The sequence below is a fragment of the Pecten maximus genome, chromosome 5, assembly GCF_902652985.1.
Source record: "Pecten maximus chromosome 5, xPecMax1.1, whole genome shotgun sequence".
Taxonomy (NCBI): domain Eukaryota; kingdom Metazoa; phylum Mollusca; class Bivalvia; order Pectinida; family Pectinidae; genus Pecten; species Pecten maximus.
The window spans coordinates 38,183,725-38,205,605 of record NC_047019.1 but is presented as its reverse complement, the minus strand read 5'-3'; the positions used below and the strand labels follow the sequence as shown (position 1 = coordinate 38,205,605).

Genomic DNA, 21,881 nt, shown 5'->3' with positions numbered 1-21,881 from the left:
ACATGTCATTGTAAAAGATATGTATATGTAACTGTAGAATCTTCAGTGACTTTGTAATGAATTTTATGTTAATTAATTAATGTTAGTGTTGACATGATATCCATTCTAGACAATCTGATGGCGTCTGAAGGACTGAAGGAATGCTTATATGCATGTCAGTTTCAGGTATATTAGTAAGGAATGACCACATTTGCCCATTAATGGCCAAAGTTTGTGGTTTCTGGACAGGCAGGAGAATTATGGCTGACTAGGTCTGTGTCTGCATTTCTTTGGTAACTTAAGTTACCCTGTATCCCTATACCCTCCACCAGTAGGGATCTCCTGATCAGTTACCCTGTATCTCTATACCCTCCACCAGTAGGGATCTCCTGATCAGTTACCCTGTATCCCTATACCCTCCACCAGTAGGGATCTCCTGATCAGTTACCCTGTATCTCTATACCCTCCACCAGTAGGGATCTCCTGATCAGTTACCCTGTATCTCTATACCCACCACCAGTAGGGATCTCCTGATCAGTTAGTCCCTGTATCTCTATACCCTCCACCAATAGGGATCTCCTGATCAGTTACCCTGTATTTTTATATCCTCCACCAGTAGGGATCTCCTGATCAGTTAGTCCCTGTATCTCTATACCCACCACCAGTAGGGATCTCCTGATCAGTTACCCTGTATCCCTATACCCTCCACCAGTAGGAATCTCCTGATCAGTTACCCTGTATCTCTATACCCTCCACCAGTAGGGATCTCCTGATCAGTTAGTCCCTGTATCTCTATACCCACCACCAGAAGGGATCTCCTGATCAGTTACCCTGTATCCCTATACCCTCCACCAGTAGGGATTTCCTGATCAGTTACCCTGTATCTCTATACCCTCCACCAGTAGGGATCTCCTGATCAGTTACCCTGTATCTCTATACCCTCCACCAGTAGGGATCTCCTGATCAGTTACCCTGTATCTCTATACCCTCCACCAGTAGGGATCTCCTGATCAGTTACCCTGTATCTCTATATCCTCCACCAGTAGGGATCTCCTGATCAGTTACCCTGTATCTCTATACCCTCCACCAGTAGGGATCTCCTGATCAGTTAGCCCTGTATCTCTATACCCCTCCACCAGTAGGGATCTCCTGATCAGTTACCCTGTATCTCTATACCACCATCCCTATACCCACCACCAGTAGGATCTCCTGATCAGTTACCCTGTATCTCTATACCCACCACCAGTAGGGATCTCCTGATCAGTTACCCTGTATCTCTATACCCTCCACCAGTAGGGATCTCCTGATCAGTTACCCTGTTTCCCTATACCCTCCACCAGTAGGGATCTCCTGATCAGTTACCCTGTATCTCTATACCCTCCACCAGTAGGGATCACCTGATCAGTTACCCTGTATCTCTATACCTTATGAGTCTGGCCATTTGACTTCTCCCTTCTTGACCTAATGTTGTACCCATGATAACAGGTATATACCTGGAAAGCCTTGTGATACTCCAGGATTATCGAGACCCTGATCCCCCTGTAGATTCTGTCCACTGGAGCTTTGAGCCCACTTGACTATCGCTAGTACATTGTATGTACTACACGATAATTGAACAAGCATGTTGACAACAACAGAAGATTTAGTACTCAAAGTCTGTGGTAAATCTAAAGTCTCAAACATTTTTTTGTATCGACTTTAAGATAACAAAAGTAGACATTATAAACTGATATTTCTGTCATGTTTCCATGCAAAGACTTGATTTTCTATCCATTTTCACAAAGTCCATACAGCAGGTCAGAGCACAAAGTCTGTGATAATTTATTTTATGTACATGTACATGCATAACTTAAAATAGTGACAGATGGATATGACTAATTTGTTTTAGGTGACTTAATTCATTACCTGCTTGTAGTTTAGGGGTCATCTGCGGTCACTATAGGGGTTGTCACAAGTAGAATACACTTGTGTAATTACATGTACCTCGAAGAGAAGAAATTGATTTTCCGTGTTTGTGGTATAAAATATGATACATAGGTAAAGCCAAAGTAAATAAATACTGAATACTGATACATTGTATTGATAATATGACATGATCAGTTCCAAGTTTTTATTGTAAAATTTTTAAAACTTTTTGTGGTTTTGTTGTCTTTACATTTGCCTTAAGAAGTGAAAACAGTATCTCAACTAGAATGAAGTATATAGGTCATAATTAAACTATAAATCTGCTTGAGGCTGACTTTTATAAATTACCTGGAATAATATTATTAAAGCGGAGCTAGAATATTACACATAAACATGTCCAAACTTAGGTGTATTGTGTAATATGTATCTTGTAATGGCCAGTAGTGGCCAATAGTTTACAAATATTTTCATATTTAAAAGAGCACCATTCCACATTTCTACATTGTCCAATATTGACCAGACTTTGTAATATGCACTGTAATTTTACAGTCAAAAGTGTAACACAAAAAAGGGTATCACAGCAAGATATAACATGTCTCAACCTCCACAATCGACTCTCGTAGTGTCTGCTTACCTAGAAGATATATCTTCTGAAGCTCTTGTTGTTGAATGTTGTATTTAAAATTTTAGACTTGTTCATAAAACTGGCCTGTTGCAAGTACGGGGGTGTATTCCCTTATAGACACAAAAGAACCATTGATTATTATGGACACTTATTATTTATTACCCCTTTCTATAGTCTGGATATAACCAGTACAGGTGGGGATTAAGTCCAGAGTAGCGATGGTGGGATATCTTCTCTACCCTACTACCAAACTCTACCTGTGTCAATCCACACTTTAAATCTTTTCTATGTACCTCTGTTTACTTCTAACTTTGATGACTGGACACTCCTGCTTGTTTATAGGTTCTCTACTGGGTGGGCCAGTGTGATCAGAAATATATTGATGGGTCGTCAGGGTGTAACATTGGAGATCAGTCTGTCTGAATGTGTTACAATACACAGCTAGATATAGTCTGATCAAAATTACCTGTCGCGTTGATCTTTTCCTAGATAATTCCAAGAAGGCGATCCTATTTGTGCATAGGTATGTCAACTTGTTAATAATGCATGTATACACCTTGTGGAGTTACCCAGCTTAAAAATAGTCTGTACGATACGATGTTGCAAATTGTATTCAAATTATTCACAAAATACAAGCGATTTCAGGTGACCAACAGCAGCAGACTGAAAGACCTTACAAAATTATATACAATATGATTAAGCTTATTGAGCCTTGTCTCTGTGTCACATGCTCAATGTGCCTAATACATACAAAAATAATGGGGGGGGGGGGGGGTACAGATATCATCACTGATGAGTTTTTATTAGATAAGATTGTATAGCTTATCAAAGGTATTTATATCTTTTGATTATCAAAATTTGTAAAACCAAATCGTCTTAGTCCTTGGGGTACCTCCTGATAGAGATTCGAACCCGTAGTACTGTATCCAACATCTCAGTAACATACCCAAATATCTCACGACTAAATTGTCATTGTGAACAGTCTTTTACATCATTTTAAACTGTTGCATATAAAAGTACTCAATGCACTTATATTCCCTATATGATTATCAACACGTCTGCAATCAATATGCTAATCAAAGTTCAACACGACAGGTCATTCTGGTCAGGCTATAACTTAGATGATAGTCCCAAGGAAAGTCCACTATAGTTGAAAGGCCTCTGGTCATAAAATATGGAAGATAATTAACAACAAACTTGACGGTATCAAAATAATAGCAAAACAAAAAACATCATGATGAATATGTTGTAACGCATGATATTTTAGAGATTTCATATTGACAGAGACTTATAATAGAACATTTATATGGGTCTCTGATGTCAGCCTATTTTTTTGTTAATATTTTTAGACTCATTTCTTTTTTGCTGACATATTTATTTAGCTATATCACATTAGCCAAATTAGTTATGAATGCCAGGAGATACACAAATGTACATCTCACAGGTGAATCTCGGGTAACACAAATGTACATCTCGCAGGTGAATCTCAGGTAACACAAATGTACATCTCGCAGGTGAATCTCAGGTAACACAAATGTACATCTCACAGGTGAATCTCAGGTAAAATTGAAACAGTGCAATTACAGCCATCAATCTTTTCTTCTTTTTGCTTTGTTTGTTGGGCTGGGAGTTATTGTGATCAGGAAGGGTTGTGAACAGGATCCTGTATATAAGCTTACCTGAGTAAACCTCCAGTACTTGGACAGACAAATATTGACCAATCTTTACATCTGAGTCATATCCCAGTAAATCTGTTAGCTACCTGGTCCCATGAGTGTGGCCACGCCTGACAATTTAAGTACGCTAACTGCTTTATTGTGGGGGGTACCATATATTTTCAATACATTTTCTAGATTAAATTCAGACACTATTGATTATGAAGACTCACCTGCTGTAGTCTTTGTATGTAGAAACTTAATCTGTCCCTTGTCATACATTATTTTAGGTAACCATATTTGGGTATACATGGTAAAATGATGGTCATTTCCATATTTAGAAATGCATGTTATATATTTAGAAATCAGAAAAAAAACATTGGTTATAACCTTATTTAGACATTGTGTAAGGTATGGTGTACATAGCTGGTGATTTATAATTGCTGTGATTAAGATATATTTAAGTGATTACTGTGTATAAGTTTCTTCTGTATAATCTAAACACTGGTACAGATGTACATTTGTATTTACTATATCTAGTTTTAAGTAATTGCTTTTTGTTTGACACAGAAATTAATTAGGAAAAAAAGAGAATGGAAAAAAAAAGTCTGAAGTCCTTCCTTGTTGAGCCATTCAGACTGATATTTTGATTGAGTGTTAAATAAACCTTTTAACCTAATTAATCTAGCCATGTCATTACTGACGCCAGCAAATTAACTAATGTAGATGACATTAATGTTGTACATACATGTAAATCCTGTCTAAAAGTGTTCTGTATAACTTGTAAGTAAAGTATTTTAAATGATATCACTTAATAATTAACAATTAAACTGTAGATAGGTAATTTATATTACTCTATATTTTAACATTTGTAGTAAATTTAGTTTTGCTGTATTCATGGTCTTTAGATATGGCACGAAAATAAATACCAGTGAATATCAATATATGAGCAAATGTATCATGTGATTTTTACAAGGCTTGCAGGGTTGTACAGAATTTTAACACAAGTGAGCTAGGTTTGACAAGGACAACAAAGTAATATTACCTCCTCATTGAAATCTAACAACTATACAATAAATACCTCAGATAAGTATACTCTAAAGTTTCAAACTGAAGAAGAAACTAGACTCTAAGATAAGAGGAAATAAGAGAAAAACTAGACTTGATCTATTTAGCTAAGAAGAAATTAAAAAAAATAGACTCTAAGCGAAGTGAAATCAAAGAAATTAGACTCTAAGCCTAGTAGAAATGAAAGAAATTAGACTCGACCTGTTTATAACTAAGAAGAAATTTAAAAAAATTAGAATCAAAGCTACCAGAGACAGTATTGTAATTCTTAATTTTTAAGTGATTTAAGAGCATGTTAAGATTAGTATAAGACTCTTTAATGATTCAAGAAAAATCTGTCACGAATGATCAATCTTTCTTTATGGTCTTACAAAAATATACCTGCCAACTATTCAGGATTGAGATTCTCAATTTCATATTCTTTTTTTTCACTTCAATTTTTACTCTAAACACCAGTTATTTTCTTGATTATTTTGATGAAGTATACTGATCAAACATCACATATCACATACAAGGTAGAAACACCTAAAATTGACTGGCGACTAGCTATCTGGCAATGACACACTAGGGTGACATTATGGTAACATTAGAGGGAGGTAGAGAGGCTGTAGGTATCTGGTAATGACACACTAGGGTGACATTATGGTAACAGGGAGGTAGGGAGGCTGTAGGTATCTGGTAATGACACACTAGGGTGACATTATGATAACATTAGAGGGAGGTAGGGAGGCTGTAGGTATCTGGTAATGACACACTAGGGTGACATTATGGTAACATTAGAGGGAGGTAGGGAGGCTGTAGGTATCTGGTAATGACACACTAGGGTGACATTATGGTAACAGGGAGGTAGGGAGGCTGTAGGTATCTGGTAATGACACACTAGGGTGACATTATGGTAACATTAGAGGGAGGTAGGGAGGCTGTAGGTATCTGGTAATGACACACTAGGGTGACATTATGGTAACAGGGAGGTAGGGAGGCTGTAGGTATCTGGTAATGACACACTAGGGTGACATTATGGTAACATTAGTGGGAGGTAGGGAGGCTGTAGGTATCTGGTAATGACACACTAGGGTGACATTATGGTAACATTAGTGGGAGGTAGGGAGGCTGTAGGTATCTGGTAATGACACACTAGGGTGACATTATGGTAACATTAGTGGGAGGTAGGGAGGCTGTAGGTATCTGGAAATGACACACTAGGGTGACATTATGGTAACAGAGGGAGGTAGGGAGGCTGTAGGTATCTGGTAATGACACACTAGGGTGACATTATGATAACATTAGAGGGAGGTAGAGAGGCTGTAGGTATCTGGTAATGACACACTAGGGTGACATTATGGTAACATTAGAGGGAGGTAGGGAGACTGTAGGTATCTGGTAATGACACACTAGGGTGACATTATGGTAACAGAGGGAGGTAGGGAGGCTGTAGGTATCTGGTAATGACACACTAGGGTGACATTATGGTAACATTAGAGGGAGGTAGGGAGGCTGTAGGTATCTGGTAATGACACACTAGGGTGACATCATGGTAACAGAGGGAGGTAGGGAGACTGTAGGTATCTGGTAATGACACACTAGGTGACATTATGGTAACATTAGTGGGAGGTAGGGAGGCTGTAGGTATCTGGTAATGACACACTAGTGTGACATTATGGTAACATTAGTGGGAGGTAGGGAGGCTGTAGGTATCTGGTAATGACACACTAGGGTGACATTATGGTAACATTAGAGGGAGGTAGGGAGGCTGTAGGTATCTGGTAATGACACACTAAGGTGACATTATGGTGACATTAGAGGGAGGTTGGGAGGCGGTAGGTATCTGGCAATGACACACTAAGGTGACATTATGGTAACATTAGAGGGAGGTAGGGAGGCTGTAGGTATCTGGTAATGACACACTAGGGTGACATTATGGTGACATTAGTGGGAGGTAGGGAGGCTGTAGGTATCTGGTAATGACACACTAGGGTGACATTATGGTAACATTAGAGGGAGGTAGGGAGGCTGTAGGTATCTGGTAATGACACACTAGGGTGACATTATGGTGACATTAGTGGGAGGTAGGGAGGCTGTAGGTATCTGGTAATGACACACTAGGGTGACATTATGGTAACATTAGAGGGAGGTAGGAAGGCTGTAGGTATCTGGTAATGACACACTAGTGTGACATTATGGTGACATTAGTGGGAGGTAGGGAGGCTGTAGGTATCTGGTAATGACACACTAGGGTGACATTATGGTAACATTAGAGGGAGGTAGGGAGGCTGTAGGTATCTGGTAATGACACACTAGGGTGACATTATGGTAACATTAGAGGGAGGTAGGGAGGCTGTAGGTATCTGGTAATGACACACTAGGGTGACATTATGGTAACATTAGTGGGAGGTAGGGAGGCTGTAGGTATCTGGTAATGACACACTAGGGTGACATTATGGTAACATTAGAGGGAGGTAGGGAGGCTGTAGGTATCTGGTAATGACACACTAAGGTGACATTATGGTAACATTAGAGGGAGGTAGGGAGGCTGTAGGTATCTGGTAATGACACACTAGGGTGACATTATGGTAACATTAGAGGGAGGTAGCCCTGTAATTATCCCTGGTCAGTCCCAGGTCAGTCCTGGTCAGTCCCTGGTTATGTTCCTGTAATGTTTGTATCCAGATTCCAAGGACTTACTGTACAAACAGTGGTAGGCCATAAAAACCACACACAATTCAATGGTGAAGGAGCTAGTCTGTACAAAGTCAAACATCATATCGTCCTTTACCAAGGACCCCTACTTCACCTGTACTTCGAATTTGGAAACTGTTTAGGACACATTTGTCAAAGAATTTAGAATTTGTTAAAATTTCCTCACTATATCTATTATTAGAATATGACATTTTATTATTTATAGAATAATTTTAGCACAAATTATTGATATACAAGAAGTTTAGAATTGTGTAATTATACAGAATACCGAAAAATGTTATTTCATTGATAATTGTTTCCTGAATGTTTATTGATGGTAAAGTTAATAAAATGGTAAGTAAATTGTAAGATAACACCCAGATATAGTCTCTTTGTGTAGAAACTTAATCCGACCCTTGTCATACATTATTTTAGGTAACCATATTTGGCAATACATGATAAATTGATGGTCATTTCCATATTTAGAAATGCATGTTATATATTTAGAAATGAGAAATAAACATTGGTTATAACCTTATTGATTTACAATTGCAGTGATTTAGATACATGTATATGTAAGTGGTTACTGTGTATAAGTTACTTCTGTATAATCTTAACACATGTAGGTGTTTCAAGTACAGATGGAAAAAAAAGAAAGAAAGTTAATCAAATTATCTGTCCATTGTAAGATAATAAAAGTATCAGTCGTAAGACAGAATCCCCAAATTGTTCCTGTCATTGATAATTGTACTGAGGGAATGGATTGTTTTCAACAAAAACAAAAATTCTTTAGTATATCACTATAAACTACATACCAGATAAGTAAGTATTGGGTGATAGTTTGCAAATTAACCCATTAAATTTGGAATTTTAGCCTCCAACAACTGAAAGCAAGGATATGAATGTACATGTGTATAGATGTGTAGCATACATTAATCTGTGTACTCAGGACCAGGTGTTGCGGAGTCTGAATCATAACCTTAGCATCAGTGACAAAACAGTTGATCATCTAAAAATGGAAACAGCTGTCATCAGCATGGTTCCAACATAGCTATATTGTGTATAAACCTCCTGTCAACACAGTTTAAATGACAATCTACTTCTGACACTGATTAAATAGTTTGCCATGTAATGTGAAATGCACATTTTTATGCATGTCATAGCTTTAGGCGTTGCCCATAATTTCAGTCGTTCATCACTTGTGATACAATGTCCTCCAGAGAGTTGGTCCCCCACAATGTATTCAGATTAGGGAATTCACTTCCACTTCCTATTTGTATTAGTCTTGTCACAAATTGACTTACACTGGTGACCCTGAGAGGAGCTAACGATTGATAAAAATCTTTGGAACAATTCAACCACCTAAAGTATATCTTTCTGCATGTATTGGAATAGGTAAACTTGTCTGTAACTATAAACAGTGGAAACTTACATTGGTTTCATGAAACAGTAATTAATTACATGTTCTATATTTAGCATTAATATTGTTAGGAAAATAGTTTGAAATATGAATTGATTTTTTCCGCAGATCTTATATTAAAAGTATGTTTTGTTAAGCTATTTTAGTTGTAAACAAAACAGGGAAAGGATATTGTCAATTTAAGACCATATGGTGTATTTATTTTGTGGAGTACATGTACTTGTAGTGCATTCAGATGTGTGTGCAGTCTGTGCACACATGTGTATGATGGGAGTCATATGTTAGTGGTTTAGGGTTTTTAGGAAGCTGTTTAAGTGTTGGTTATCAAACCTATGTTTACCACATCATGGATGTGGTGTAGGTGTTTAGTAACATACAACTTGTATTTCTCTTAACCCTGTATCTGAACTAACAGGGATGTGGGTCTTTGCTGTTCAGATAATTTCTTTCTTTTTCTTATTTTCCAGTTGAATTCAAATGTTCCAAAACAATAAAATACCATTTTTCTGGCAGAAAGAAATTCACGCTGTCACCTGAATCACACTCTTTGTATTGACCTTTCCATAAACTAAAGCTGTTACTATTGTCTACTTCAGGTGATCATTGTCCAGTATACCAATGTTTAACATATATATGTAACCTGATTATTTCATCGGAAATCTTACCTGATTTAATCTGGGGGTGGGGGTTTAGATGGCCTGTTTGGTGATATCTTAGCAAGACCATCGTGACTTGTTATATATAATTAACATTAAGTTCAAGGTGATCTTTGTTTAGTATTTTTTTCACAGTATCAATAATGACAGGGGCTAGATTTTGTTGAATTGTCACAATTGTTATACAGGTAACATGGAAAGTAAGACACAGTGTATACCAGGTACTAACAGACATCACCTAGGACAGTTTCAAAGTCAAGGTTTCCAAGGGAGTATATAGACAGTGTTACAAAGTCAAGGTTATCAAGGGAGTATATATACAGTGTTACAAAGTCAAGGTTATCAAGGGAGTATATATACAGTGTTACAAGGTCAAGGTTACCAAGGGAGTATATAGACAGTGTAACAAAGTCAAGGTTATCAAGGGAATATAAATACAGTGTTACAAGATCAAGGTTACCAAGGGAATATGAAGACAGTATTACAAGGTCAAGGTTACCAAGGGAATATGAAGACAGTGTTACAAGGTCAAGGTTACCAAGGGAGTATAAATACAGTGTTACAAGATCAAGGTTAGGTTACCAAGGGAGTATAAATACAGTGTTACAAGATCAAGGTTAGGTTACCAAGGGAGTATAAATACAGTGTTACGAGGTCAAGGTTACCAAGGGAATATGAAGACAGTGTTACAAGGTCAAGGTTACCAAGGGAGTATAAATACAGTGTTACGAGGTCAAGGTTACGAAGGGAATATGAAGACAGTGTTACAAGGTCAAGGTTACCAAGGGAGTATATATACAGTGTTACAAAGTCAAGGTTATCAAGGGAGTATATAGACAGTGTTACAAGGTCAATGTGACTGAGGGAGTATAAAGACAGTGTTACAAGGTCAAGGTTACAGAGGGAGTATAAAGACAGTGCTACAAGGTCAAGTTTACCAAGGGAGTAATATATTGAGGGAAAAGAAGGTCATACAAGGTCAACTGGTCATGGTAAAATTAATATATTTAAAACTAGGAGAGTTTGAATAGGAACAAGATCAAGGTTAGGAGGGAAATTAATATATATATGTGGGTTATACAGTGACAATGTCAAGGTCATCAACATTTATCGTATACTATGAAATGTTTGTGACGTCATACAGCAGAAGGAGGTCAAAGTTAATTATCTAGACAGTTGTATGATAAAAGGTTAGATAGCATATGGATTAACAGATATGCCAATATCATGCTATTTTTACTGATGTAAGGCTAAGAATGAATTTGGTTGTAAAAGTGGGTTTTTTTTGGAGGTTTATGCAATCTTTACGAACTGGAGGAGATCGCTTGTAAGTTGACAAATGGGTGAGAAGTGAACAGCTTAATTGTAACAGTCATAGTACACCTTGGAAATCAATATGTGTGTATGACGTGTAAGGAGTGTGAGGATTGAGTGTTTGTCATATGTGTATTTATTAATGGTGGTGGTCTGTTATATGAATCAGGAAAGCAAAAGTGCAAATGGGGATTCAAATTTGTGACCTGCAAACTTTAGACATGTTCGGATGTTCAAGATTATACTGACCAATATAGCTACTTATAGGTTGTCACAAATAATGACAAGATGAAAAAGTAACAGACTCCAACATATAATATCATGTTTGTTCAAATGAGTGTAAATGATCTGTCAATTAAAAATTCTATATTCTATAGGCCTGTGGATGATACTGGCATACATTTGTAATGTCTATTTATAAATGGCCACAGGTTATTTCTTTACCTGTTATTATCAATAACACATGTATCAGAATCTAACACTTAATTAAGAAGAATGTTATTGTGGAGTGTCTAAATTTTCTGTGGAGGAAGCTAGGTCATTGACAGTTCTGATTATGGTGACCTGCCATCTATATACAGTTTAAACCTTTAGGGATTCTCTACATGGGGCTTTTTATAACTTATTCCAGAATAAAAGTTCTACCCAGAGGTTATATAGAGAGTGAGTAAAGATGTTTAAGATTAGAGATTCACACATGAATAGTTCACAGGTATGATCAGTCCTATTTAACATCTGACTGGAAATCCATATATCACTCATTAACCAGGCTATTCAAGGTCTGCAATTAATTGTCTGTCAATCATGTAAATATCTGTTTATTAATATTATATTGTTTCAGTATTATTTGTTTCAAATACTAATATCATGCATGGATAATATTGATTTTAGATTTAAAGAATGTTTATAGATATAGGGTTAGGGTGAGGGTAATGTGAGAACATTTATTCCACTATCTGTTTTAGATCTACAACATTGTCATTGATTCACTGTATAATGCTATCCTGCACATTTTAGATTCCTTGGGGCATATGCTTCATTCTCCCAGGCCTCATAAACTCTCTAAATCTGAAATTTAGATAAATGAAATTGAATGTTTCATGCTGTGTAGATTTTCTGAAAGATATGTAACACATTCATTTTTGTATGAACATGTAATAAAATGCCAATTGCAAGTGGGATAATTCTTTGTAAGGTCTATTGTAATATTCCTCCTAGCTATATAAATTATATACAGGTTTACGATCGGTGTATAGACAGTTAAGTCACAACCGGTACCTTTGAGTCTGTGTCATATACCTCTTTTTATCAAACTCCATAAGACAATCCCCTAATGTCATCCTCTTGTGAAAAAACTTGTCATTTAAATCATTCAGAACAATATACTACTGACACAGGGACTACACTGAACGCAGATATGTAAACAATTGTTTGTTGGCAACTTTAAATTGTATCATTGTGAAGCTGCTGTCAACAGTAGTGTCTGTAGGGTCAATTTCATTAGAGACAAAAAGTCCAGCAGGGTCAAATATGTTCACACTAGCTATCAAACAGCCCTGTGGGGTAAACTATTTTCAAAGGGTCAAACAGTCCTGCAAGGTCAAATGTGTTCAAACTGTCCAACAGTCTTACAGGGTCAAATGTCCACATGATCAGACAGCCATATAGGGTCAAATATTCTCACAGTCAAACAGACCTGCAGGGTCAAATGTTCACGGTAGGGTCAAATATTCTCACAGTCAAACAGACCTGTAGGGTCAAATGTTAACTGTAGGGTCAAATGTTAACTGTAGGGTCAAATGTTCACATGGTCAAACAGTCCTGTAAGGTGAAATGTTCACATGGTCAAACAGTCCTGTAAGGTGAAATGTTTGCATGGTCAAACAGTCCTCCTGGGTCAAATGTTCTCACTGTCAAACAGCCCTGTAACCTGTAGGGTAAAATGTTCTCGTGGTCAAACTGTCCTGTAGGTCAAATTTTTACATTGTCAAACAATCCTGTAGGGTCAAATGTTCATCATCATCAGATGCGATTATTAAATTCTTTGAAAGTACTAAAAACAAAATGATTGCAACAATGCTTATAGCACTTTTTAGGTCACCTGAGACGAAGTCTCAAGTGACCTATTCTAATCGCCTTTTGTCCGTCGTTGTCCGTCGTGCGTCGTGCGTCGTGCGTCCGTAAACTTTTTACATTTTCGACTTCTTCTCCAAAACCACTTAACAAAATTCAATGAAATTTGGCAGAAAGTTTCTATGGCTGAAGGTCAACCAAAATTGTGAATTATATGGTCCCCACCCCCCAGGGGCCTGAGGGGTGGGGCCAAAAAGGGTCAAATTGACTAAAACTTCAAAAATCTTCTTCTCTACTCTCAGATATGGTGGAGTCAAACACTCTTTATAGATGAAAGGGTCTTGTGGTGCTTTACCAAAATTGTGAATTGCATGACCCTTGGGTCTCACGTTTGCCCCTGGGGAGGGGGTAAACTTTACTATAGTTTATATAGGGAAATCACATTTTTGACTATTATTTGTTGGATTTGTATTGGAATTCATTCTAACTTGTATCAAATTATCAGCATGGGATGACAGTTTGATGGTATGTACATGTTGGCCCTAATTGACCCCCAGGGGCTGGTGGGCGGGGCCAAAAAGGGTCCAATTGACTGAAATTTCAAAAATCTTCTTCTCTACTCTCAGATATGTTAGAATCAAATACTCTTCATAGATGGAAGGGTCTTAAGGTACTTTACCAAAATTGTGAATTTCATGACCCTGGGGTCTCACGTTTGCCCCTGGGGAGGGGGTAAACTTTACTATAGTTTATATAGGAGAAATCACATTTTTGACTATTATTTGTTGGATTTGTATTGGAATTCATTCTAACTTGGTTCAAATTATCAGCATGGGATTACAGTTTGATGTTATGTACATATTGGCCCTGATTGACCCCCAGGGGCTGGTGGGCGGGGCCAAAAAGCGTCAAATTGACTGAAATTTCAAAAATCTTCTTCTCTACTCTCAGATATGTTAGAATCAAATACTCTTCATAGATGGAAGGGTCTTAAGGTGCTTTACCAAAATTGTGAATTTCATGACCCTGGGGTCTCACGTTTGCCCCTGGGGAGGGGGTAAACTTTACTATAGATTATATAGGGAAATCACATTTTTGACTATTATTTGTTGGATTTGTATTGGAATTCATTCTAACTTGGTTCAAATTATCAGCATGGGATGACAGTTTGATGGTATGTACATGTTGGCCCTGGTTGACTCCCAGGGGCTGGTGGGCGGGGCCAAAAAGGGTCAAATTGACTGAAATTTCAAAAATCTTCTTATCTACTATATGTTAGAATCAAATACTCTTCATAGACTGACCCCATTAGGACTGATGGGTGGGGCCAAAAAGGGTCAATTTAGTTGGCCGAAATATTTCAAATCTCAGGTGACCGTTAAGGCCCTTTGGGCCTCTTGTCTATAATGTCATTCTGGTACATGGTAAGGTATGTTGGTGTATTTATGAAATAATATTATTTCATATCTACAATGACATACTGTATCTTGTATTGGAGATTATAATTAGTGAAAACAAGGGGAATAACTCCAATATTGGAAAAAGATGAGAATTAAAAAAAAAATTTGTTGGCTTCGACATCAAACAGAAATGCTCTGTCATAGTGGTACATGTATTTATATTCCCTAGTTATAAGTATCCCTAACGAAAACCAGATGTTTTTACTTCCTTATTGTTCTCTTCACACGGGCCATACATATTATAATGGGCTGGTTCAGGTCTAATCTATATTTAGATATCATTTGTACTGGGTATAATATGTGCAATATATATTCTAGGACACTTGTCATATGTTAATAAGACTAAGGGGTTTGTGTATGACCACCATTTAAACACTTACATCAGATATGAGGCCTGTGTAAGAATAATTGTGTGGGAAGTGTTTACTCCTGGTACTGATGATGAGATGGCAGCCCTTATGATGTGTCTGTTACAAGATGATATAAGTCTCCCATAACACCTATCTGTGGGAGAGGATCAGCTTTCTATCTTAAAACATATCTCATGTAACTTAATTGGGTTAATCATCCCTTATTAAGTAACCAAGAATGATCCCTACACAGATGCCACTGCAAAATTATACGATATGAACAAGATTTTCAGATTTTTTTGTTTGATACATATTTTTTTTTGGACTTTCTTGTTAAAAGAAATTCAAACAGATATAGGGAACAGGTTTCTTGAAAGCAGAATCACTTACTGAAGTGATCAAGTGTTTATGAGATTACAAATAAAGAGAGAAGTTATAACTTCGTTACGGGGAAATAACAAAAGGCATTTATACCCTATAGTAAAATAGACATACACATGGTCTAAAAAGAGAAAAAATATTTTGAGTGATACTAGGTACCAAAAATGTAGAAACCTCGTAGAGAAATTCAGGAAAATGAAAATAGCCTAAAATGTTAATATACCAGGTAACGAGGGAGAGGTGTTTTTATCCAATGATCTAGTCAGATTTGTAATTTTTGGATGTATGATAATTTTAAGAGAACATGAAATATATTTACATATTCTAAACTGGTGCCAGAATTCAAAAGAATTTTAACATGACACCCAGTTAAATTGTTCCATATTCCCTGAAAGTATTTGACCAACTGCAAGTTTTCTTATAGTACACTTCTGTACTAGGTACTGTTATGTGTGGAAGTTACAATAAGTTTCATGTTGGTTAGAAATCACTTGTGCAGGCCGGTTTGATTGGGTACAGTGTAGGGTTTGATTGGGTACATGTACAGTGCAGGGTTTGATTGGGTACATGTACAGTGCAGGGTTTGATTGGGTACATGTACAGTGTAGGGTTTGATTGGGTACAGTGTAGGGTTTGATTGGGTACATGTACAGTGTAGGGTTTGATTGGGTACATGTACAGTGCAGGGTTTGATTGGGTACATGTACAGTGTAGGGTTTGATTGGGTACAGTGAAGGGTTTGATTGGGTACATGTACAGTGTAGGGTTTGATTGGGTACATGTACAGTGCAGGGTTTGATTGGGTACATGTACAGTGTAGGGTTGATTGGGTACAGTGCAGGGTTTGATTGGGTACAGTGTAGGGTTTGATTGGGTACAGTGCAGGGTTTGATTGGGTACATGTACAGTGTAGGGTTTGATTGGGTACAGTGTAGGGTTTGATTGGGTACAGTGTAGGGTTTGATTGGGTACAGTGTAGGGTTTGATTGGGTACAGAACACTATACTTTCTAGACATTAACACTGATGATTTTTAGCTAAGCAGAGTAACAAACATCAGGTAAGGGTAAATTGGTGTTTATACAAACAGGAGAAGTCTAGCTATATACTCATTCTGTAATGATAGGTGTTTATAAACAGGAGAAGTCTAGCTATACTCATTCTGTAATAATAGGTGTTTATAAACAGAAGTCTAGCTATACTCATTCTGTAATCATTATGACATAGGTGTTTATAAACAGGAGAAGTCTAGCTACCTCATTCTGTAATCATTTGTTTGACGTGTCTTGCTGCCGCTGGAAGTAATTAATGTACAGTGGGAAGTTAGGTCAGTGAGCAGGTTTTAGGCAAGATGCACATTAAGTAAAACATGGATGGATGCAAATTTGTAATTACTGTTTTTCATTATCAAAGATGTTGCTGTTTGATGTTATCTGTTCAAATTAAGACTTGTGGAAGTCTATAATTTCTACTTTGTAGGTATATTTGTGCAAATCTACATAATTGATACTATACCTGTACAGGGTCTTGAAACATAATTGAAGGATGTACAAGTCATGGTCATTTATAGTTACCACGGGGTAAAGCTTATATCATAATATGGTATCTGGTAGCCAGGTGTAAGTTATGTATTCTAAACTGATGTAACCTGTCAGTTGCACAATTCTGTGTGTTTCTGTTTTAGAACTTTACAAGTCGCTTGTGTGTAATACATGTACATGTAAAAAATTTCCGCTGACGAGTTCCAAATATTTCTGGTCACTTGATAAGTGTTTGTAACCACGTGTGATAAATTATGTAAAACATCTATTTCTATTGTGTACCTGTTGGATGTTACAGGTCCCTGGATACTGAAGTGGACATAGAGACCGACTTGGGGTCACTGGTGTGGGACAGTGTGAGTGACCATCAGATGTTAAGGCTGGACATTGAGTGCCTGGAGACACTCATTAGGACCAGATAATACATGTGTACTACAGAGCTGGACAGCTGACAGAGAGGGATCTCTGATATAACACACCTGGCAATTTACCTGTTCAATCATTTCAATACTTTCTACAACTATGGTATTGCTAGGACCACCTGGGGATCTGAGGGTCCACCTGTTCCCAGGAATTCAGTATCTGGCCTTGTCTGTGATTTGTAGACATCATTGTGACCATGGACCACAGATTACCTGGAACAGTTTAAATTTGTAGAGGTCTTGTTATAACTACTTAGCTAATAGTACATCTTGAAGATGTACACTAAGTGTATCAAAATGAATTTCATTGTTTCCAGATACATATGTGTATTTCTTTATGATAATATGATACTGCTGCTGAATGCTTCAAAATTACAGACAAATTGTAGTCTTTATACCTATGGCTCACTGTTGACATTCATATTTTGTGTGATATTAATTTCCTTTATATGTCCTTACAGGAAGTCATTTCAAAATCTTATAGTTCATCAAATGGCCCAAAACATTCTTTGTATTACCTTTTTGATCTGCAAATAAGTTCCTGCCCACAAATAAGCCCCCCTCCCCTTTTCCTTTTTGCAGAATTATCAAATTAAAACAGTAAGCTAAACCTGGTTCACAGGTAAGCCCTTCCCAAATTTAATACTAATGTTTTAGACTGAGGTATAAACGCAATAACAAGAAAATAACTATGGGGTTGATATAGTGTGACTGTTTAAATGTTATACAAATTTTAAGTTGTATTCTGACTGTAGTCAGATATAACTACAACACAACTGTAATCTACTTTTTAACTCAAATTCTGATGCAATATTTGATTTGAAGGTATTTTTGTACTGTTACTAGCAAGCCTATCAAGTTTATTGATACATCTGGACTTTTTCACATGCTGTGATGCTATTTTCACTGCACGTCTGTGTAGGTGTCTGTTGTTTTATCTGTTACAGTATTATCACGATTTCCCGAAGTGTCGTTAGATTATCAAGACATGTAATATTTTGCACAATTCATTATTCATGATTTTCTTTTTTGTTAAACTGTAATAAAAACATTAAATTCTGACACTGATTTTGCTCATGTATATGTATGATTGTGAACTCAATGCACCTTAAAGATGTTTCATGAATGTATGATGTCATTTCCATCTAGAACAGTTTGGAAATGACTGCTTGCTTGGTCCATGGACTTAATTACCAGGATATATTGCATAATAAATTTAAGTCCATGCTTGGTCCGATTTGATGAGAAAATAAACTATAATGTACTAAAAATTTAAATTGTAAGGTACTTATAAGATTATAACTACAAACTGACCATTACTAACTTAAGTATGATCAACCATTAGACCTGAAACATTCCAATCTTCAGAAATCTGTTTGATCAGGAGCAGCTAGGTGAAGCTGCATGGTTGCAGCTGGGCAGATATGGCATGAGCATGCAGGGCTGATAAGCTGTCTGACAGGCAGATATGGATCAGGCTGATGGAGATATGGTATATCTAACAATATCAAACATATACAAAATGACCCATATCACTGATGGGGATATGATTGAAAAGAAAAAAATGCATTAAGAATTTTTTGTCATCTACAGTAAGTGCTCACACAATTCATATAGTCGTCTCCTTCAATTTAAAAAAGAATTCCAAAATATATTCTATTGGGAATCTCCTTCAATTGAAAAAAGAATTCCAAAATATATTCTATTGGTGAGAGATGACTACTATATGGGGGCCATCTTGTGATAATGTCAATGCCATGTAAAAATGTCACTTGATTCTGCTGTAACAGAAAAAAACGACATGCAGCCCTAGAACCTGAAATGTAGCGACTGAGACTGAAATAGGACCAGTGTAGTCTTTGATGCATAAGTGTGCAACCCTACACACCATGAACAATCTCTAACAGGTATTGCTCTATCATACAAGCATCTCAATAACACTTACGTACATCTATAGACAGGAGAGTAGGGTAACTTACTGCTTGATAAAACAAAAATCTGGACTTTTCATAGGACATGTCACTTCTCAATTGTTACATGTGCCTTTCAGCACCTTGCTGAACATTTATATCAGAACAAAACATAATTTATACTGAATATTGGTAAACTTAGATGTCTTTGTATCAATTAGATAATGATGGCATCCTATTGTCTTTTTTGATTAATTAGAATATGATGGCACCCTATTGTAACATCATATTGTCTTTGATTAATTAGAATGTGATGACATCATATTGTCTTTGGATCAATTAGAACATGATGACACCCTATTGTAACATCCTATTGTCTTTGGATCAATTAGAACATGATGACACCCTATTGTAACATCCTATTGTCTTTGGATCAATAAGAACATGATGACATCATATTGCGTACCCTGTCAATAACATAAGGAATCACTCAGTATTGTAATGTTCAAATTACCCTATCCTGCTGATATTTTGGCTTTAGGGGCTGTCTTTAACTTAAGTCTGCACACAAGATGAAAATAACAAAAAGATTTACCTTTAACTAATAAGTTACCTGATTTTGCTAACCACTTTGGTATGTCCGACACAGAATTCCTTAACTTTGTTTACCCAAATCTTACTTGCTCTATAGCCTTTTGTAATGAATGAAATCAAATTACATTCCATATGATACCCTTTGGAAAGCATTGACTCCATCAGTTTAAGACCAATAATCATGGTCTGAACAATACACTTTCTTCCCTATGACATTTGGGATGGTGACTTCTTGTTCTGTGCTAAGCTAAATATGATAAATGTAATTTTTAATAGATACCTACAGTAAATCATATAGATTATTTGTAGATGCCGTTACTGGTAAGTGTATTATGATGAATATTTGATTGATAGTGCAAGGATTGTTAACACTGTTTGATTGTAATGTTCCAGATTGTTAGTTATATTTTTTACTATGAATTTTAGCGATATTGATCCTGAATAATGACTTTATGGGTTTGAGTTATAACTTTGTAAACTCGGGACACATTTGACACAAAACATTAAGCTAGATAACTTTAAACAGGTAAAAAGTTGGTCACGACTTAAAAACATAGCTATTTAGGTCAACTATGCTGGCTATTACTATTAAAAGTGGTGGATTTAAAGTCCTCATTCATGATGAAACGTTTCCATTTTCAATGTGACCTTCATTTTATTGACTGCACAAACAGAATTTGCATGAACTTTTGATTTAGCTATTTGGCTATTGAGATTTGTACAGTAGTAACCCCTCCACCTGAGTATGACCAACACTTTGTGCCGACAATACAAATTTGTGAATGACAGTACCTGTGGAATGATGGGTGTTGAATCCCACTTACAGGTAGATAAGTCGGTAGGTACACAGGTATGGGTCTAGGTACGTGGGTTACCTGTAAACAGTCCTAACTGTCTGGTTAGGTCGGGATCATCAGCTGATGACCCAGATTAGCCTTACACTTGTTTCTGCAGGCTGAGTTTAGTTTTTCCTGGTCATTTGCTGTAAATATATGACCTCTCTGACAGACTAAGAATATACGACTATGTTATAGTGCAGAGATATTCATCATTCTGTCATTGTCACCTTTTAAACTTTAAAATGTTTTACTTCTACCTGGGACATTGTTTTCTTCAGAATCATGTAATACACAAGACACAACCTCAGTACCTGACGTATCTGTCACAGTTAATTCATTAATAGATATATTCTAGACACTCTTTGTAATCTCTATCATATCGAAACTTTTCCGCGAAAATATATTTTAAGGTATATTTAAGGAGATCCTGTATATAATTATGATGTAATATCCTTGTAATGTTATGCAGTAATGTGACATGCCAGAATGACTCTGTGTGTTTGACCTCTGATCATGATTCACTCGGCTTTGGGAGGAGCTCAAAGAACCCTAGAGTACCTGAATCATGCTACAGTTGACACTGAAGAATAAAAATGTCTTAATACTGTCTTATCATCAAGTGTTGGGAGGGGTATATCAACAGTGAACTAGTACGTTAGATTGGCCAATACAGGCCACTTATGCCTGTTTTATACTTGACAAAATTTTATTATGCAGAACCGGCTTAGTTAAGTAATGTATCAAAATCACAAAAAGTTTGACATGTCATATTTGCATACAGTGAGGTTGATTATGTAGATTATGGAGATAAAGGGTACGAACAGTGACAAAGGTCGTACACTGACAACAGGCATGTACCAACACAATACACTGTCAGCTGACATCTTTACCTTTATGAATTTTAAAGTAACTGTATTATATGTTATCTTCATATTAATATCTCCAATACAGACTGCTTTTACATCACCTTACCTGATATGAAGGACAATGAGTTTATGTGATAGTTCCCCGTCC

The 21,881-nt window shown here is 36.7% G+C and overlaps 1 protein-coding gene across 2 annotated transcripts in view; it reads left to right on the top strand.

Annotated features, from left to right (window-relative positions):
- The window catches only part of LOC117327978, a 37,297-nt gene extending 18,709 nt beyond the window's left edge, over nt 1-18,588 (top strand). For both annotated transcript variants that reach the window (XM_033885259.1, XM_033885260.1), the window contains one exon: nt 17,401-18,588. In XM_033885259.1, the coding sequence (XP_033741150.1) occupies nt 17,401-17,524 (124 nt within the window). In that variant the 3' untranslated portion in view covers nt 17,525-18,588. The remainder of the gene's footprint in view (nt 1-17,400) is intronic.
- The last annotated feature ends 3,293 nt before the right edge of the window (nt 18,589-21,881 follow it).